The 18,964-nt window shown below is 35.5% G+C and overlaps 1 protein-coding gene across 1 annotated transcript in view; it reads left to right on the top strand.

Annotated features, from left to right (window-relative positions):
• The first annotated feature begins 1,147 nt into the window (after positions 1–1,147).
• Positions 1,148–18,964, top strand: part of ZNF407 (zinc finger protein 407) — a 326,241-nt gene continuing 308,424 nt past the window's right edge. The window contains exons 1-2 of the mRNA XM_062570059.1: positions 1,148–5,947; positions 11,785–11,899. Coding sequence (XP_062426043.1) covers positions 1,180–5,947; positions 11,785–11,899 — 4,883 coding nt within the window. The 5' untranslated portion in view covers positions 1,148–1,179. The remainder of the gene's footprint in view (positions 5,948–11,784; positions 11,900–18,964) is intronic.

The following is an 18,964-nucleotide window of genomic DNA, read 5'->3' as shown; positions in this document are numbered from 1 at the left end:
GAAAAACTGGTTATTTGGATCTGCAGCAAATTGATGTTTAAATCATAGAATAAAGCACATAGATAAACATTTTGTATTTAGTCATCTGTTAAAATTAAATGCATTTTCAATTCTCAATAGTTTTATATCAAAATGCAAAGGTAATAAATGTCAAGATTGGATTTCCACCCCCCCCACACACACATACACACACTGCCAAATGCATTTGTAGATCAGTTTTCTATGGGTGACATCCATTTAGGAGCAGGAAGGTCACATTACGCAGTTGAGAAAAATCTTTTTGGTAACTGAGTTTGGACGGTTAGATTTTGTGCTGAGGTTCAAGAGGTTTTCCCTCTCGGGACTCTTTTTTCATGTCTGCTTTTTTTGTTTCTTTGGGAAGTGATGTTCTAGAGGATATTTTAGGAGTGATGGGGAATGATGAGAGTAGCACTTTTTCTTTCTTAACAAGCCTGCCTTTCTCTCAGCATATTTCCTTTTGCTCTGTGGCATGTCTAAGCAGAGGAGGGAAAGAAAGATTCATTCTTACAATGTTTGCCCCCCTTTTTTTTTTTCCTGATTTTGTTTTTGCTTGTTTTAACCATGGTTGTTTCCTCCTTAGAGCTTTTGAATTTAGGATCCTGAGATTTCCTGTTGAGGAAAAGTTGAGCAGGTTACCTGAAAGCTGTTATGTTTAGAATATCCTAAAAGTACTTCCAAAACAAAGGTCAGACTTGTCTGCCCAAGTTAAGCATGCTAAGAATTTAAACACTTAATAAAATTAACAACATTAAAAGGCAAAACATTAATAACGTTTTAGGGATGCTAAGCACTTGTGAGCCTCATTGCTCAGCAATGCTCACTGCTAAATTATGTAATCTTTTCTTGGAGAGTTGAACACTTACTTGATTACAAAAAAATCTGACGCCAGTGCTCACTCACATCACGGAGAAGTCTGTAACTTTGTGCATAGAAGTTGGTCTGATTTTTTTTAGTTGCCGTAAGTTGAGACACCATACTGAAAAAGCAGCCTAGTCTCTTTCATTGTGTCCATCTCTCTGTGATTTTAATTTGTTAATTTTTTTCCCTTTTTTAACTTGAGCCTTGTAACATTTGAGTGTGCATAAAGAGTAATGGTAACTCTTTTATTTTATAGGTACTAAGCCAGATGATCTACAATTGGTAATATCCCTGTTAAGGATGGATGGGGAGGATAATGAGAAGAGAGATGATGTTGATGAGAGTTCGCAAACTCTGTTAACAAAAGACTCCCTCAGAAATGCATCAGGAAAAAACGCTGTGTGTGACCCTTCATCTCAGCAGAAAATAAAGTCCGTATCACGTGAAGTGTTCAGGGATCTTGAAAAGAAGAGGGAAGAGAATGACACAAATAAAAGGGCATTGTCAGAATCTTCAAACTTTGACACTGTTGAAGCAGATAGACCTGAAAATGTCTCCAGAAAAAGAAAGCTGAGTTCTTCAGAACACATGAAAGATAGTGAAAGGAAATTGCAGAAAGCCCTACTTGGAGAAGCAGTTAGATTAGTAGATGGAGCTATAAAGAAGGAAGGAATCACCAGCTCTCTTGGTGATGACATATTTAATTCAAATTTGATATGCCCACACTGTGATTTCAAATGTGCTGATGGTACCATATTGAAGATTCACTGGGAAAGTAAACATTCACAAGAGGTTCCAGCTGCTGTTCCTGAAAATATACCTTATTCAGAAGAAATCAGTGTTAGCTATTCGGTTGGCAATGATCTTAAAGGCAAAACATGTAATGAACATTTCCCCTCCTGCTCTGATACAGGAAAACATATAAGAGAAATCCACTCTAGACAACCCAAAGAGCAAATATGTCCTCACTGTAGTTGCACAGCAGAACATAGCTCAGCATTGCACAAACATGTCAAACAAGATCATGAGCAATCCAAGATATTTTGTTGTGATCTTTGTGGTTTTCAGAGTGTTGAGGAAGATCTCCTAAACTCTCACTTACTTGGCAAGACTCACCTTCGACGACAAAACCTTGCTGCGCGGGGAGGTTTTGTACAGATACTGACAAAAAAATCCTTTAATAAACAACAGTCTACTGCAGTCAAAGAGAGGAATGTGAGAACGAAACCTGGGACTAGTAAATTAAGGACAAGGATAGCTGATAAAACAGAACTAGGCAATGTTTGCAGTACACTGAAAGGCTCAAAAATAAGCTTGTCTAGACAGAATGATGGCACCAAACTTGTTGAAATGATACCAACTGTAAATGTTTCTACTGAAAAGGCAGCTACTATGACAAAGGAAATGTTACGTTCTTCCAGTGTCGAAGAAAATCACGAAGTCCCTACTGGAAAGCTAGAAATACCAGGACCCTCAGAATACATCTTGCCTAAATCGGAACACCCTCCAATGACCAAAAAGCTAGTTAGCAGTTTAAACATGACAAGGAGATTTGATAGACTAGAACATAAAAGAAACATTGTATTACTAAGGACTTCATTTGGGAGAAGTAATTCTTTTAGACTGAAAAGGCAGGTTAAAAGAAGATATAATTTGTTGGGTAGTAGTAAGAAAGGCAAGTCTGATCCTCAGAGAGTACACGTGAAGCGTACCTCCAACACACAGCTTAAACCTGGCGATTCAAGACCTACATTGTGTACAGAATTAGAAACGCATGATAAAAATCAATTTGAAGCTACTTCAGAGATTCAAGATCTTACTCAAGATAGGTCAAACACACTTTCTTCCGGCACTACAGACACTAAAGATTCTCAAATTAAACTTACTGCCGATTATAGTGTTCGTCATACTTTCAGTTATTGTGGTAATGTTTTTCAGACTGGAAAAAGTTTGGAAGATCATGTTGTAAAGCTTCATACAAAAAGGATCCAGTTTCATTGTCAGACATGTAGTTATTTCTCTGTAGTCAAGGAAGATGTGAAGCAGCACTGTCAGGACAGTAAACACCAGATGGGAGGTTGCAGCTTTAGTTGTCAACTTTGTTCACTTACTTGCTTGAATGTGATAAGCCTTCAAAACCATATGAGTGAGGAGCATAATATGTCCCATAGTTGTTCAACTTGCCTTCTCTTTTTTCTAACGGAAGAAGAGCTGATAAATCATCAAAAAAATGAGAAACATGATGAGCAAGCTACTCCATTCAGTAACAGTGATCTGACCTTGCAAGTAGTAACTTATGCTGCCTTAGAATCAAACAATAGTCAAAAACTTGCAAAGGATATGGAAGTGTCCATGAAAGAAAAAAATCCGGACTCCTCCTTTGTAAATCATAGGAATGAACTGAAGCATTCTGCTCTGAATAAAACCCAATTTCAATGTAAAAAGTGTTTTTATAAGACACGATCTTCCACTGTTCTTACAAGGCACATAAAACTCCGACATGCACAGGAATATCACTTCCTTTGCAAAGCATGTAACCTTTACTCACTGAGTAAAGAAGGAATGGAGAAGCATATCAAAAGAAGCAAGCACCTTGAAAATGCCAGGAAAAATAATATTGGATTACGTTTTGAGGAATGTATTGAAAAGGTCTGTGTTGGTGTTGGTGGTATTAAAACCGTGATGGAACCTTCCATTTCAGGCAGTGTGAATACTGACTTAGATAAAGAAATTATACATGTCTCATCCTCTGCTGTGGAAAACATATCAAGAAATAAGGAATTGGTTCCAGCTGATGAAAAAATTGGAAACAATGAGTTGGTTTTAGCTAATGCACCAAGAAGAGGGAGACCCAAAGGCACTATTTCTAGGACATGCACCCATTGTGGTCTCCTGGCCTCCAGTGTTACAAATCTGACTGTTCACATCAGACGAAAGCACAGTCATCAGTACAGCTATTTGTGTAAGGTTTGCAATTATTATACTGTAACCAAAGGAGATATGGAACGTCATTGTGCCACCAAAAAACACAAAAGTCGTGTTGAAATAGAAGGACATGGAAAACAGAACTCGGAGATCATTGTTAGTCCTGAAGGAGGTAATTTTGAATCCGTAAACAAGAAGGTTAATAGCCCCATGACTGTTTTGTATGAGCACATTGAGGACGGTAGCCAGTCATCAGATTTGGAAAATTCTGTCGTAGAAAATCAGGAAGTTGACCAAGGAAACTCTGAGATAAAAGCTGAAAATGCCCATCGGCTGCCAGATCTGGAAAATACTCAAAATACTTTAAGTATAAAACAACGTGTATTTTTGGAACCAGCAAGGGTTACCCAAGATGATGACCCATGCTTCCAGAGAAGAGCAATGGATGCAAATGACAACAAGTGCATACACTGTAACTTCATTGCTCATTCTTCTTCTTCTTTAGAGCTGCACATAAAACGAAAGCATACAAAACAATTTGAATACTACTGTATGGCTTGTGACTACTATGCTGTTACTCGCAGAGAGATGATTCGGCATGCAGCAACAGAGAAACATAAAATTAGAAGAGAAACTTATGTTTATTCTTCCTCTGGAGAGGAAGCAGACGCAGCAAGTATCACGGAAGAAGCTACTGCTATGTCTCAAGAGCAGCGTCATCCTGGTCCAAGAGAACTAGAAACTGTTTTAAGTGAAATAAAATATGTCAAAGATGCAGCAGAGGGTGATCATATGAGTAAAAACTTAACTGAATGTTCTGTCTTAGATGAAAATGCATGTCCAGAAATGCCTGAAGAAGGCAGTTCCCAGAATACAGTAGAGGCTGAAATTGAAGAGGAATCTAGAAATGGAGGCAAGAATCATTTTTGTGAAGCATTCGAACAAGCTCCTCAGAAAGACAAAATTGTTGAATTTGATAAGGAGGTATCAGTTAAAGAAGCAGGTACTTGTGAGCTTCAGAAAAATGGGCACAGTCAAGAGCTGTTAAACTCAGAGAACAGTTGCACTACAGAAAATCAAAACAAATCAAATGACACAAATGTGAATTCGGGAAAAGGTGAAGGAACCTTAGAAACAAATAGAGAAAATCCTGAATTAGAATGTAGAAATACAGATATTCTCAAAGAAATATCCCTAAAAGAGAATAATCCACTTACGCTAACTCATCCAGAAAAAAGTAGTGCAGTAGAGCAATCAAATTTTGCTGAAAACATTGGGCAAATGGTACAAAATATACATAGTTTAGAGGATGACAGAAGTTTTGAAGAGGATCCTACTGGGGAGGAGGAAGAAGCCCTTATGGAAGCACAACATGAAGCAGAAGTTACTATAAATAACAATGTTTGGGAGGCAGATGGCTCAACAGCTGAGGGCATGCAAGAAAGTAGTAATGAGGCTTTGGGAACAGTTATCAATGCTGATGATAAAGGAAAGATAATACAGAATTTTGGCAAGTTTGATTCTTCTATAGTAAGATTAAAAAGCCATCAAGATGGGGAGACTGCTGACCATTCTGATGAAGGGCGGATGTCAGGTGGAGTGAAAGCCAGTGAGCTCACTGTGAAAGCAGACACGTCACCAAGCAGTGTGAAAAAGAAGAAGTCTGAAGGAATTTCCCTTGGGGAATCGACACGTATTCGCTGTGATGACTGTGGTTTTCTAGCAGATGGTTTGAGCGGACTAAATGTTCACATAGCCATGAAACATCCTTCAAAAGAAAAACATTTTCATTGTTTGCTCTGTGGAAAATCATTTTACACAGAAAGCAACCTTCACCAGCACTTGGCCAGTGCCGGGCACATGCGAAACGAGCAGGCAAGCGTGGAGGAGCTGCCGGAAGGAGGCGCTACTTTTAAATGTGTTAAGTGCACGGAGCCCTTTGATTCAGAGCAGAGCTTGTTCCTCCATATCAAAGAGCAACACGAAGAACTGTTGCGGGAAGTGAATAAGTACATTGTGGAAGACACGGAGCAAATAAACAGAGAGAGGGAAGAGAATCAAGGCAACGTCTGCAAGTATTGTGGGAAGATGTGTAGAAGTAGCAATTCCATGGCCTTCCTAGCTCACATTCGTACCCATACAGGTATGGAAATGCTCTCTTTGCAACCGGTCTCTTTCAAACAGAGTGAATTACACCATTGGTCTTCATCTGCTTGTTAATCTCATTGAGATTTCTTAGGAAATGGCATTCGTATAGCCTGTTGAACCACTGATGAAATTCAAAATCACCTAAGTATTAAGTATGTGAAGGGGTATGAAGGTATAGTGATCAAATGGTAGAAAATCTAAGACCATTGTAAGTGCAGTTGTCCTGCTTTTTTTTTTCATATAAAGAGATTTCCTTCCCTTTAGCTAATCCTTTGTTCTTAAATTCATATAATGAAGCAGTGCTGCTTTGAGAGAACAAGTTAGCTGTTCTTTGTAACTTTCTCATCGCTGTTTGGTATCTAAATAGTTTATTTCAGTTCCATTCAGTTACATTTTCAGCATTGCATAATGCTTCCAGATAGTCATTTGCTATTTTATCACTCCTTAATAAATATGAATAATAACCAACAAGATTTTTTCATAGAAATAAGTTATGGGAATTGGAATAGGTCAGTCTTTTTGGAAGGCAGTATGTGGTGTTGATGTCATGCACAGGGATGTAGCATCTGATCTTGTTTCGGTGCTGATTACGCTTTCAATTCCTTTTTATGTTTAATTTTAAGTGGAAAATTTAAAAACATTTTTGTAGAAAAATGCATAAGCTGCAGTTCTAAATTTATGTAAAAATTCACTGTGATGTTTCTATAAACCTGCCATACATTCTTTATTTTAAATAGACAGCTTTTCTAAATCACTGAGCTCTGCTTAGACAAGTGGTGTCTCCATGGTTGAATTTATGAGTGGATTTGAATAATAAATTCACATTTCAATGAACATATTTTCATTAAAACTGTAAGGTTTATTTTACTGTACTTTTAAATAATGGCTTATTATGGAAGCTATAGTTTAAATTCATGCAGTATTTGAAACTTAGTGCATGGTTACAAGGAAGAGAACAAAAAGGTAGGGAAAAAGAAATGATAATTCCTGGCATAGTCCTAAAATAGTCCTAAAATAGTTTTTAACGTTTTTATAAAAAAGCAAGGGCATGACTGGACAACAAAATTTAAAATTAATCTTGAGGAACACAGACACTGTATTTCAGATCTTTCAAAGTATTTTACTATAATTGCAGTATTCATGTATACCAATAATTCACATACTTTACACTTTCATCATCACTTCTATCCTGTCAATAATGTGTTTATCTATATAGTTTTAGCTGATATCTAACGTTGAATGCAGTGTTAAGTCTTGGGAGGGACATTCATGTTCACATGATCAGAACAGCTATATAAGCCCTTTAATATGCCCTCTTATGGCAGATAAAACTGAATAAAACTAAGGGGAAGATGCTAATGGAGCTCTCTTTAGAATTCTTTATGCAACTGTCTGGTCAAGACATGTTGCTTATAATTGATGTGTCCATTACTTGAATTCTCTTGTAATTATAGTCAATAAGTCTTGTAAATGTGTTAAAGCTCACTAAAAGCATACAAATTCAAGAACAGAGTAAGGCTAATAATTTAAAATAATCAATGTAGGCATTTCAGCACTTAATTTCCCTTGTGTGTTGATAGCTGATCATTCTTAATCCATTAAGATTTATTTAGTCGTTTACAATGCAAAATAGGTTTGCACTGGTCACTTGTGCCATTTGAAAATGTCCACCAGGTTAAGTGCAGAATGTAGTCCATTAGTCTTCCTTGACTATATGTATTAATTGCATTTAAAATCAAGTTAATGTGGATGTGAAAGTGAGGTAACTATCAATATATGACAAAGCAACCCTACTTACATATGTTACATCATTGATTGTTACATTTAGTAAAAGTTAGTGTACTTTTTAACATCTTGTGTGTAGATCTTACCATGAAGTATATTTTTATTGTGCTTTGGAATGGCTCTAAATATGCAAAGCAGTAACAGAATAAATTTCATTTTGCAAGTCTTTTTTTCGGTGGTGCTGTTGGAGGGGATAGAGAAGTGTTTCAAAACGGACTTTAATCTGTGCTCTTTCTCACTGCACCTTTGCATGAATTGCTTTCCTGACGCTTTGCTTATTCACATGAAATAGTAATACAGAGACTTTTATTAACAGTTAATGGGAAGAAGTTTCCCTTCCAGACCCTGTTTTCATATTTTTGTGATTTTTCTTATGTGTTTTATATAACCTTTTGTTCTAATTTGCGTGACAATGGATGCATTTGAAAAAGAAATAAATGGTTATTGGGACTGGTGGCAGAGGAAATGGACCTGCAACGCTAACCGTATGCACTGGCTTCTAACATTGGCCAGGCAAAGAAATACAATATTTCTACCCTATCTCGTCTCTTCCAGAGTAACACCAGGTTCATTACCTGAGGAGAGCTACAGTTTATTTTCCCATTTATTGTTCTGATTATGTGCTTTTTCTAAAATCTTTCTTCAGCATTGAGATGTGCCCATGTGTATATATATAAATATAAAAGAATATATACTGGTACATATATAAATATTTGTATATATACCTATAACAATATATAACTCCGTGGGTTTTTTATTGAGTAGTTGGTGATGGTTTGTGGGGGGAAGGGAGGTGATAGTGCTGCAAAGACGCAACTAATGATTCCCAGTAAGAGAAACAGAATGTTTCAAAATACCTTTAAACAATCTAAGAGATTTTCATGTTGCAAATGAAAGGGAAGCTTTGCTAGAGAAGAGATAACAAGTAAGTCCATCACACATTGACAAGTGAAAATGAGGAGGTGTAAAGAAAAATAAAAGGAATAGTAGAGGTGGAAGGCTTTTTAGTTTGCAATTGATGCAGGTCCTATAAACTTAATTAACAATCAACATCTGAGGAAAAATGACCTGCAGCCACATCATCTTTGTTTAGTTTCTCATCAGTTTTCTCAATTAATGGAAGGTTTGTCCAGTATAAGCATAGATTCATGGTGTCTTAGTCCCCATATCTTAAACGTGGTTGGAAATAGGATGATGATGATGATTCACGTGGCTGTGCTCGCTTTGCATTGGGCCTGAGACGGAGACGCAGCTATGCCTGCGGTGGCAGGTGATGTTGGTTTTGGTTGGCTTAAAACTGGGGCAGTGATTTTTTTCCTTTCTTTTAATTTTGGGTCTCTATTGTCCTAATGCAAAATGAGGATTATTAACTCCAGTCATCTGCGTAAAACATCAGCATAATTTTTGTCCTGTCAGTCCTGAACTCTAAAATTTAGTCTAATTTTAATTTCTTTTTTTAAAAATTTTTTGTTGTTAAGAACCTTATTGTTTACTGCTGCCATCACAAAATATACACCCTGTTTCCATGCCCTAACTTGTAAGTGAACTAATTTTGTGGCTTTTTTTTTAAATAGTATATTTCTAACTAAATAGCTTTATTGAAGATATTTTTCTCTTTTTTTTTTTGTCGTTAACTAAGAGCCCAGTACAATGTTCACGGTAGCACATTTTATAGAGCTTAGGAAATTTATTAAAGTTTGTGAAAATAAAACTATGGCTAAGAAATGGCTAATTGCTTCAATATTGTTTCTGATAACCTTTTTGGTACATACAGATTTTTTGCCCCATTAGTTGAACTTCTAGTGTAACACTCTTACCTGAAATAGAAAATCTTGGTTTGTTCCACTGAAGAGCAGAGGAACAAATGTGGCATCAGCAGCTTGAAAGGGAGATGTACTGTTTCTGTTTCAGGTGATAAGTACTGACTGTAGCCTGCCAGCACTTGAATTTTCATGGAGTTTAAATGGAGACGTTAACAGATACTCAGCCCTGAATATAAGGGGGGGGGAGTGAAGTGAAGGCCTCGGTGATTTTTGGATGAGGGCAGTCAACAGAATAATACATTTATGTATTGTCAGCACAGTGCAGCCACATTTGGCCTGAACTACAGTTTTTCCACAAAGGAATCATGTAAATGGAAAACAGCAAAGGTTTGTATGGAAGCCCTGCGGGACACCTGCAGTAACAGAATGAGGAACAAATTTACAATTTAATCAGTAGGAGAGAAACTAAGAGTACATAGGGTTGAATCAACATGGTATTTGAATTCTGTGATGTAAAACAGCAGTATAAACACCAAGAGATTAAAAAAAATTGCCTCTGACTGTGGCCTTGATATTTTAGTTGTGTAATTAGTCTTGAAGATCACAAGTTAAAACATCAACTTTAATACTCTTTTATTTAATGCAAAGATCACCTCTCTTTTATTTGCATGGGTCTCTTATAGAATGCGGCGTTGATTTGAAATGTCACCAAATTAATGATTAATACAGTTTTATCAGGATCATTTAAATAAACTGGGATTTTTCAGTGTGATTGATAGAATGTGATTGCTGTTAGCTGCAGTCTCAACCTGCTTTTGACATTTAAACATATAAAGCTGACTAGATATAACCATTCAGGTGCTAAATATATTTTACATCTACTTCCAACAGTAGAAATGGAAGTATTAAGAGATCTGGCTTCATTGTCATTGAACTGTGAAATATTCAACCTTGTCTGCCCGTGCTTAGTACTGTTGACTTTTTTATTTCAGTTAGAAGATTAAAATTAAATGCTTCATTTTTCGTCAGCTTTTGGGAATTAAATTGAAATTTAAGACTCTAAAATTTTTTACTAAGATCCTCAATTTCACCAATGGATTCTTGGAGGATATTCGGTTTTCAAGGGCACAGCACAAAGGTTCATTGATCAAGTATGATATACTGTAACATTTTTCTTATCAGAGCTCTTTATGTATATTTGTTAAAGATCCCATATTTCATATTATGCTTAACTGTATTGGAGGAAGTGCTTCACAAAACATAGACTAAACATAATACGGAGAATCTGTGAACATATTGTACTTATTTTTAACTGCAATTCTATGATTTTGATTTATTGGTTTAAGGATTTACTGGTCAGAAAACTGGAAGGTACTATAGCATACTTTAAAATAATGTTGCTGCGTAATGATGTAGGTACTGACATGTGCCAAATTTAACTATTACAGAAAAAATGTATTTTTTCCATCTTTAGTAGAGGGCCACTGTTAAATATGACAAATTATTTGACTTTTTGCTGAACTGATGTGATGCAAGAAATAGGTCGGTACTACTTCCTTGGAGAAATAATTTTAGAGTTCTTTGGTCTGCACTAGGCATTTAATATTAAAGTTTGTTCTTGAAATAAATAATAGCCAAAATGTCAATACTTCTGGTTTGCAGAATAATCATAAATTCTTGACCATAAAACAGTCATAAAGGCATAATATTTTATCCCCTGTATATTCATACATTGCATGTCATTACAATAGCTAGGTGATGAATCATTTTCTGTGTGTGACAGAACAATTCTGAAATACCAGTGCTAATGTGAAATCTATTCAAAGTCAGAAGACTTGTAAAATTACTTTGCTTTAAATATACTTGCTTAAAAAAACAAGTATATTTTCCAGTTTACACCAGCATCAAGCCACTTTAAGACCATTGCCTGAGTTTCAGCAGTTGGTGATAAGGAAAGATGTAGAGCAACTTATCTTTCTAGCGTATTGTCTTCTCATTTAAATATTCTTTAGAAAAAGTAAATTATTATTAAAAGTTAAGTGAGTAGCCTCAGTTGATCTTGAACTTGAGGAAACTTTAATGAGTAACGTATATATGCTGTCTGTGTCTCCAGAGTTATAAATTTATGCACGAGATACTTTTTTGTTAGGCAAAAATCTCAAACAGGATAAATGTGGGATAGGCTTTTTTAAAGGTTATTTTTTTTCCAGGAATTCTTATTTCTTTAACCGTGGGTAATATATTATTCTAATTCAACTCATATCTTATGCTAAATTTTACTTAGGATCAAAGCCATTCAAGTGCAAGATATGCCACTTTGCAACAGCTCAGCTCGGAGATGCTAGAAACCATGTCAAGAGGCACCTTGGGATGAGGGAATACAAGTGTCATGTCTGTGGGTGAGTAAATTGAAAGAGTTTCCACCATGGTTAACCAGGAGAAGAGTGCAGGATATGCATTGTTTCAGAATTGAAAACTGTGATGTGAGCAAGAGTGGCTAAAATTATGCATGCATATCCTCCTTTCCATTGTTATGGTAAATTCCTTAAATACAGTTATGACATTCTTTTCCCACTTCTAATCCTGCACTGAAGATGAGCAATTTTATGGGCTACAAGGTCAATTTGAACCTGTAATCTGTAAATTGACTAAATTATAGGATGTTCATTCACATTGCCAGGGAGAACTGTAAATTCCATTTAAAGACATAAAAAATATATAATATAGACTTTACTGTGTGGGTTTTTTTTTCCTTTTGCTATACTGTTATAATTTCAGTACCATTAACAGATTTCTGGACTCCATTAGGGTTTTCATTCTTTACAAAAACAAAACAGAAGACTGATTTTCAAACAAATGGATCTAAAATATTGCAGGCTTAAGACCTTAAAAATAAATTGAGGCCTTTTATGTATGTTTGTGTTCTTGTTTGTTACCAAAAAAAAATCTTGTTTTTCTTTTTTACTTAATAGTTATTTCCTCAGAAGGATCGTTCATAATGTTTAATTGTCCTTCAAATGTGTTGCGTTTAATAGGAAGCATTGAGACTCCTTAATGCAAAACTAATTAATTTAGCAGAAATGTTTAAAAGGTTTTAAAATGCCATGGCATATATGGTACATCATAGGACATTCAAAGTTGGATTTTAATACCCTAGTTCTGATTAAAAATATATTTTAATGTTATTATGCTAGAGAAATTAACTAATATATGCATCATATAAAAACACTCTACTCAAACCTATGTAACCTGCTGTAGTGGTCTTATAGCTAATGCATGGAACAGCACAAGTTCAATTAGATAATGCAGTGCACACATGAATGGTGTAGTGTGATGCTAGGGATATTATTCAGCAGGAGGTTTTTTTAGCCTACATGTGCTAAACCGATCTACTGGAGGACAAAGTGGGTTACACATTTTAAAGGACAAGTGAATCTTCAGCTGAAGATGCAGTCGAGTGATTTTCACTGATTCATCTCTCTGTTTTTCAAATAATTTTGCATGCAGCCTCATGAGATACTTTGGATGTTTTTACTCACTTAAGAAAATTAATTGCTGACTTCTTGAAAAACGAATTAAAAATATATGAATCTAATTCTTAAGTCCACTGAAGAGCAGTAGTAGAATGATTTCTGCTACTCTTTATTTTGGAGCATAATTCAAGTTTAAAATGAACATTATGTGTAGTAGCCTATTTTATTTTATTTTTATTTTTTTAAAACTTCTTCTTTACAGTCTCTGCCTTATTGCAGACCGTGGAAGATGGTTAACAACCACAGATCCACATAACTGTTTAGTGAAGACTAAGCTTTATTCTTTAGAAGTTGTCAACAAACTTTAGAATTTTTTTTTATTCAATTTCCTTTTAATTTAAACTGAAAAACCGTCATATTATTTAACTATATAATCATAAGAGAAAGAGTAAAAAATCTCAAAATAGCTAACACGGTATCTTTTATAAAAAGAGAATTAACATGATTAGACTTTGGCACAGTTTCTTGTTTTCCAAAAACTCATTCCTTCACTTAAAAATTGACATTTTCTTAGAATCTGTTTCAGAAAATACATGACTCTCAGTTGTAGTACAATTGTTATCAATAGAGAGCAAAACGTATATGTATGATTGAAACTGTGGACTTGAATGTTAGTTGCTTTGCTAAGCTGATTACTTACTGTATGTTGCTGACCTGTTGCCAGACAGGTATGCATTTTCTATTTTTGTGCAGTACTGTAGTGCTCATTTTTGTCAAAACCATGAAGCTGTGCTATTCAGATATGATAAAAACAATCCGCTCAAGAGATGTATGCCACAGTATCCTCTGCTTACAAAACTCTGTTTTATATACGAGTTTAGTCCTTTTGCAGTTTAAATAATCATCACATTCCACTTTATGTGCACCAAAAATGTATTTTAAGAATTACTTACTGACTTACTGAATACTGATTTAACTGGAAAAGACATTTTTATACTGTAGCTAACAGTCCTGAAGAATTGAACTGGATTTGAAGAATAAGAAACATCCAGAACAGTTTGAACTGGAGTCCAAATAATGAATATGCCATCCTTAAATGTGGAAGAAGAAAAAAGTCTTAATAGCCCGTGCTGTATTTTTGCTATTTTAATTGAAAGGATAGGGTAGTGTGTAGGTTAAAAAATAAAATAGCAACATAAAAAAATTGCTAGGATTGGCTATCGGATTAGTGGTACTATAGAGCATTGGTACATTAACGCCACTGACAATGTCAATTCATTATCATTGATGGCTAAATAATCTTAGAAATGCTCAGTGGACCTATTAGTTCCTGAACATAAGCAGCTCATGCTGCATTTCTTCATTAGCTTTAATTGCTATAAATTTTACCTTTTTAAAAATCATGCTTTAAAAGGTGAAGTGATCTTTCAGGAACATTAACTCTGTAATTTTGTCACAAACAGAAGGTCCTGCACTATGTTTTCTTTTCTGCAGTAGTTAATATTCTATCCTCTGACTTTTAGATTCATAATAATAAGCCCTCTGCTAGTTGTGAGGATAAATTATGTTTCAAAAGCTTTTGAATCTGCTAGGGCACTTTTTAAAGGTGAAATGTCAGTGTAACGTTGTGCATTGTGGTTTTAGTCTCAAAACGCTTTTTTAAAATAAATTTTCTGTGACTTTTTGTTTAAGAAAAAGTCATACCTGTGCTACTGTGTTGGAGGAAGGGATTGCTGTGTCTGAATTTTGCAAATGCTCCTCACAGTTATGTGATACAAAGTATACAATATAAAATTCACGTGGTTGTTGAAAAAGGCAGCAATTTTGCTGTGTTGTCTTATTTTTTAATTGAAGTTTAGGATTTGTTTTTCTACAGCTGCACAGCAAAAACTACGTGACACAGAAATTGGGCACCACTAATGTTTTAACATTTGGAACAAACCGTCTGCTACTCATTTCCTTATCGCAGATGTGTGTTAATTGTTTTCTTTTCCGTACCCATGGCTGTAAAATACATCCCATTATTTCAGAAGTAGTATCTATTTTCTGAGAGTAGCAAACTGCTGCATGTTTGAATTTAATTTTCAAAAGTCTGGCTCTGAAATTGGCTGATAGCCTGGGTTAGATAAACAAATCTTGGTAGCCCAGCATTTAAAATTTTTGTTTCATTTGCAGTGTGGAGCGCAGTGAAAAGGCTTATCATGCACTTTTCAAATTTTATGCCTCAGGTAGAACATAAAAAATGCATTGTTCTGCACTTCAGATTTTGAACAGAATTTATAGGCAATGTGTGATTTAAAAATGCATCTACTACTCCTTTGCCTTTTTCTTGCCTTTGCTTTCAGAAACAGAATTTTGGGGGATATAGTTACATGTTTCAACTTGTGTCTGCTTCTTTCCTTTTTTCCTCTTTTCTTTCATTGTGACTTTTTAAAAAAATCTGCTGAAGAAGATGGGTATAAGGTAGGTTTGGATGTTTAAGAAAAATTTGAGTATTTAAAACCTGCACATAAACATTTATTACTACATTTCTGGAAAAAAAAAATGACAGGACATATGTATTAATGTCTTCATTATGTTGATTCCATATGCAGTAGTCAAGTGTTTTAAGGAACAAAAATATGTATTTGTATACACTAGGGAAATTGGAGGGGGTGGGAAAGGTCTTGTTTTCTTTTCTGTATTTTGCTAAAGTAGATCTTTCCTTTGTCTGTGTTTCTGTGTGTGTGTGTGTGTGTGTGTGTGTGTGTGTGTGCGCGTGTTTCTGTGTGTGTGTAAATAGAGGTGTCCATCTTCCTGCTCCTCAGTCCTCAATGTGTTGTGAAACTCCTTTTTTCAGTTAACTCTGGACATGTTAGAAGGTATTCTGCTAAATAATCTGTTGCTACACTCTTTTTTTTTTGCCTCATATAAACAAGCTTTGAAGAGAGTTATGGTGTCCCAAGCATGAAAATAACTTCACTTTTGCTGCTGTTGCTAATGCCAAGAATAGTCTGGTGATCACAATCTGTGTAAAGTTCAGTGTTTTAGTGACACTGTTTCCTTTGAGAATATCTAAAGAAAAGCACTAAAGTATGTTGAGTATATTGGTTAATGTGTCTTACTACTTCATTGGTATAATGATATACTTCGACCAGCCTCATCAAAAAAATTGGCTCTACTCCTGTGTTTTGTTTTCTAAAAGATCTTTCTGATTTCCAGATTTCTTTTTAATTGACTGTTAATTTCAGGCTGCTTTTAGTGAAAACCTTCTCTTAAGATTGCTTTTAGCAAGCAAAAAAGAGTTATTCATAAATTTATTGGTAAGAGGAGGAAAAGCATATTTTCAAGGATATCTTAATGTACTGTAATGTAAATTAATTATTTATACTTGTGCAGTTTGGGAAATCTTAAATGGAAAGTTCCTACTCTAGTAAAACTATTTTTGTGCGGTATTACCTAGTTTTTGTGCATTAGAAGGGATCTCTGTGTAGATGATTATAATGTCACTTTCTGACCTTTGCAGCTTGAATAATTGTAAATCATTGCTTCATAACGTGTCAGAGAATGTCTGTACTAGGCAATTAAATGGCAGAATATAATAGACCAAATTATTGCCTGTCATGTTTTCAACAACACAGTTAGTATTTGAGTTACACTTAATCATTACGTGCATTAGCAACTTCATTGGAATCCAGCTTCAGGCTGAGCATGAAATACATTACATTATTTAAACCTCTAATGGTAGAAGTCATTTATTTGTGTTGAAGTGTACAACATGCAGAGTTTCATAAAGCAAGGAACACTTGAGAGCTTAATTTATCCAAATCAAAGTCTAAATGCAGATAAACACAAGTGGCAAAAATTAGTAATTTTTATAGGCTGGAAATATTTAAAAATACATGGTTGTGGGTAATTGTAGGCAGCAGGAATAAATTAAAATCACTATTTTTAGTCAGCTCTGAGAACTAAAGCTGTTGTATACCTAAATCATCAAATGCACCACGGAATTGCATTTTTGACTGAGCAATTAATTACAAACATATCTACAGATGTGTCCAAGCAAAAAATAGATCTAGTTCAGCTGCTTAGATTACAGCTAAGCTTGTGTTAGATGACTATTCCAGATGCTGATATCCTGCGTTTCTCTATCTGCATTTTGCTGGTCCTATCATACACTTTGTGTCTGTGTTTACTTTGGTAAAGAGAATTAGTTAAACCTACACAACAGCTTTACACACTCGCCCATGCTTTAAAATAAATCAGTAAGAAAATACTAGAAAAGTATGTGAAGTAAGCTACTGTGTGTTACATTATGTAGCCAATTTTTGTTCCGTTATCTATCATTTTATTGGATTTGCAAACTTGACCTTCAGCAGATTGTCTCCATTTTTACTATTTAAGAAAACTACCTGAAATGGAAGCAATTTACTTTTGTTCCAAAAAGCTCCCAGCATCTTTAACAGCTGGTACAGATACTGCGGTGAGTTGTGTAAGACGCTGTCCTGGCCTGGAAGGCTGCCATGGAGCTGGCTGAAGTTAAAGCAAGTATTACGGTAACGTGGAGGACTTGGGCAGAGGTAGTGGAAAGACCCTTCAGCTTGTGCCTAGCATTACAAATGAGGTAGAAAAATCAGGAACAACTTTCAGATTTAATAAAATGTATTTTCAGAAATCTGTACGCTAATTTAGATTATAATAATGATTTAGTTGGCCTTGCTGAAGTAAAAAGGTGCGAGAAAGACATGCAAGAGAGCATATGCTTATATTTGAGTTAGAGCTACTATTAGTGATTCAGACTAGTATCTGTGCTGCATATAATCTAATTCAGTGCACTTCCAAATGGTAATTATCAAGATACACAGAGGTGTGACTGTGATATATGCAGCACATGTAATTAGTGCGGCTTCTTTTACAGACATGCGCTTTTAATTTTTTGCTTTACTGTAGCTTGTTCTGGTGCAGAGGACGCGTGTGTGTCTGTTAGGCCACCGACGTCTTACAGAGAAAGGCTAGCATGTGCTAAGGCACTAAAGCAAATTAAAAGGTTGCATGTTTCTGGAATGCTCTTAGTTCTCTTCTAGTTAAAATTATCTGTTTCTGTGGACCAGTGTTTCCTAACATACCAAAGCGAAGAACCTGCTGCCCCCCAAAGCCACGAACACGTGGTAGGGCAGGTAGCGCAAGCAGCCTGGGCGATTGGCCCCAGGAGTGGGGCTGAGAGCAAGCTCGTTGTTTGCTCCGGGTTACTGCCCGCGTAGGATGGGTTTGAGTCGCCTCTGGGGGAGGCAGGAGTTTTCACTAATGGTGCTGGAAACAGACTGATGGTCTTAAAATTGGATGCCTAGCAGTGTGAAGGCAAGGAGGCTGTCCTCAAATTCAGTATACCCGCTGAAGAGAAGAGACTTTTATCCTTAGGAGCCCAGGTTGGAAGGATTGGCCTAAGCACTGGGTAAGGTAATGTTGAAAACTTCCTTCTTTCAGCAGGAGGAGGAAAAAGAAAGTTAGTATGATTTGGTTAATATGAGAGCCTCGGAGGAAGGTGTTGTCAATGCAGGTGTTTGGTACAGACTGGGAGAGATGTAGGTTTCTCTAAAACTTGGCGTTGTTTTGTTGACAGGCTCAAGTTGCATGATTCTGGATTCATACTCAAAGTTCAGAAGGTTTAGATTTGCTTTATTTTTAGTTTTACTCATTTATGCATAGAAGTTGCATCAAATTCCTGATTTGACTGTTTTTCTGTGATATTTTTAGAAACTGTTTATTTTGAAACTTAAATGATAAATAACTGAGCTTAATCTTTAGCAATGAGCAACTAGGGTTTGGTTATAGGGTTTAGTAAGAAAAGCAGAATGCTCCCCCAAAATATATATATGTATAAAAGACTGTTTTGTTTTTTGTGTTTTAACTGCATGAATTTGTATTTATTTAACTGTTGGAATACCTTCAATTTTAACCAAATTTAGTCAGTAAAATTTGAATGCTGAATTAATTTGTTGGGGCTTCTGTTTG

The sequence above is a fragment of the Rhea pennata genome, chromosome 2 (assembly GCF_028389875.1).
Source record: "Rhea pennata isolate bPtePen1 chromosome 2, bPtePen1.pri, whole genome shotgun sequence".
NCBI lineage: Eukaryota > Metazoa > Chordata > Aves > Rheiformes > Rheidae > Rhea > Rhea pennata.
Note: the sequence above shows the minus strand (reverse complement) of the source record. Positions and strands in the feature narration are given on the sequence as shown.